Below are 1,348 nucleotides of genomic sequence, written 5' to 3' on the forward strand. Positions count from 1 at the left end.
ACGGCCGGCCGACGGTGACTGGCGTCTTTGTCTCCTTTCCTCTTCCAGCACCACCAACAGAAAGATGTGGGGCGAGCAGCTTCAGAAAGCCATCTCACGCTCCCATAGGTACATTCTCTTGACCTCGGCACAGCTGGTGGGCGTCTGTCTCTATATCTTTGTCCGTCCCTACCACGTCCCGTTCATCAGGTAGGAGCCTGGAGTTTCCGAGCATGGGGGTAGGGGGGCATGGGGGTTGTTGGTCATGGTGCTTTGTTCTGACTTCCTCTTCGTCCTGCTATTATTCTAGATAAATGGAAGCAAACCCCCAGGAGAAACTAGGCTGAATAGAATATTGTCTAGCAGAGAACAAGCCACAATGGGGCCAGCTAGCTTAGGAAGCGGGGCCCCTTCAGGAGTCTTAGTCACCCAGCTCAGCTCTGCACAAGGGAAGGGACGGATAATGCCTTGTTGACATTTTAGTCGGGGAAACCTCTGACCCAAGAGCTGAGTAACTCGGCAGGAAATGCCAATGCTTTGCCTCTTTTTAAAAAAAATCTAAGACACGTGGGCAGAAAGCCTCTGCAGCAGGTGTGGGCCTCGGTCTGTCACCTGCGCACCCACTCGTGTGCATTGTACGTTGGCACTTTAAGGCGATCGGGAGTCTGCATTGAACCACCTGCCCGCTCCCTGGATGCTCCCTGCTCCTTAAACATGTTGATCCCTGGTGGCACCTCCTGAGCTTTGCAGGAAAGCCGGGCGGGGTGGCGGGTGGTGCCGTCCGTGCTGGCAGCGAGCACTCGGATCAGGAAGCAGGGATGGAGGTGGGTCGGCTTCAGGGCTGCTTTGTGGGGTGCTTTTGTGGGTGCCGAGCCCTGCCCTTGAGAGTTGGGGCTGCGGGAGAGGCACTCCAGACCCACGGGCGGCTGCCGACAGTGCCAGTGCAGGAGGGAGGAGGTCAGGGGCAGCGGAGCTGCTGGTGGTCGCGCCTGAAGACGGGATTAAACGCTCTGAGCAGGTGGTTTTGGAGTCCTCAGCTGCAGCCTCGGGCTGCGGCCGGCTCTTCTCTGTAGCCGAACAGGTCGATGCGCTTCCCCGAAGCCACTAAGAAGCCACCGCCTGTGCTCATTCTGTTCCAGGGAGGTGGCCATCGACACGGTGAAGACGGGCATGGGCGGGAAGGCGGGCAACAAGGGCGCCGTGGGCATCCGCTTCCAGTTCCACAGCACCAGCTTCTGCTTCGTGTGCAGCCACCTGACGGCCGGGCAGTCGCAGGTGAAGGAGCGGAACGAGGACTACAGGGAGATCACCCAGAAGCTCAGCTTCCCCATGGTGAGGGCTGCCGGGCGGGCAGCGGCCGGTGCAGGGG

General features: G+C 59.6%; 1 protein-coding gene across 1 annotated transcript in view; it reads left to right on the forward strand.

Annotated features, from left to right (window-relative positions):
• Nucleotides 1–1,348, forward strand: part of SYNJ2 (synaptojanin 2) — a gene marked incomplete at its 5' end in the record, with an annotated part of 68,620 nt that overhangs the window by 47,360 nt on the left and 19,912 nt on the right. Inside the window, 2 exons of the mRNA XM_014545041.1 lie at nt 49–189; nt 1,119–1,311. Coding sequence (XP_014400527.1) covers nt 49–189; nt 1,119–1,311 — 334 coding nt within the window. The remainder of the gene's footprint in view (nt 1–48; nt 190–1,118; nt 1,312–1,348) is intronic.

The sequence above is a fragment of the Myotis brandtii genome, unplaced genomic scaffold, assembly GCF_000412655.1.
Source record: "Myotis brandtii unplaced genomic scaffold, ASM41265v1 scaffold395, whole genome shotgun sequence".
Lineage (NCBI taxonomy): Eukaryota > Metazoa > Chordata > Mammalia > Chiroptera > Vespertilionidae > Myotis > Myotis brandtii.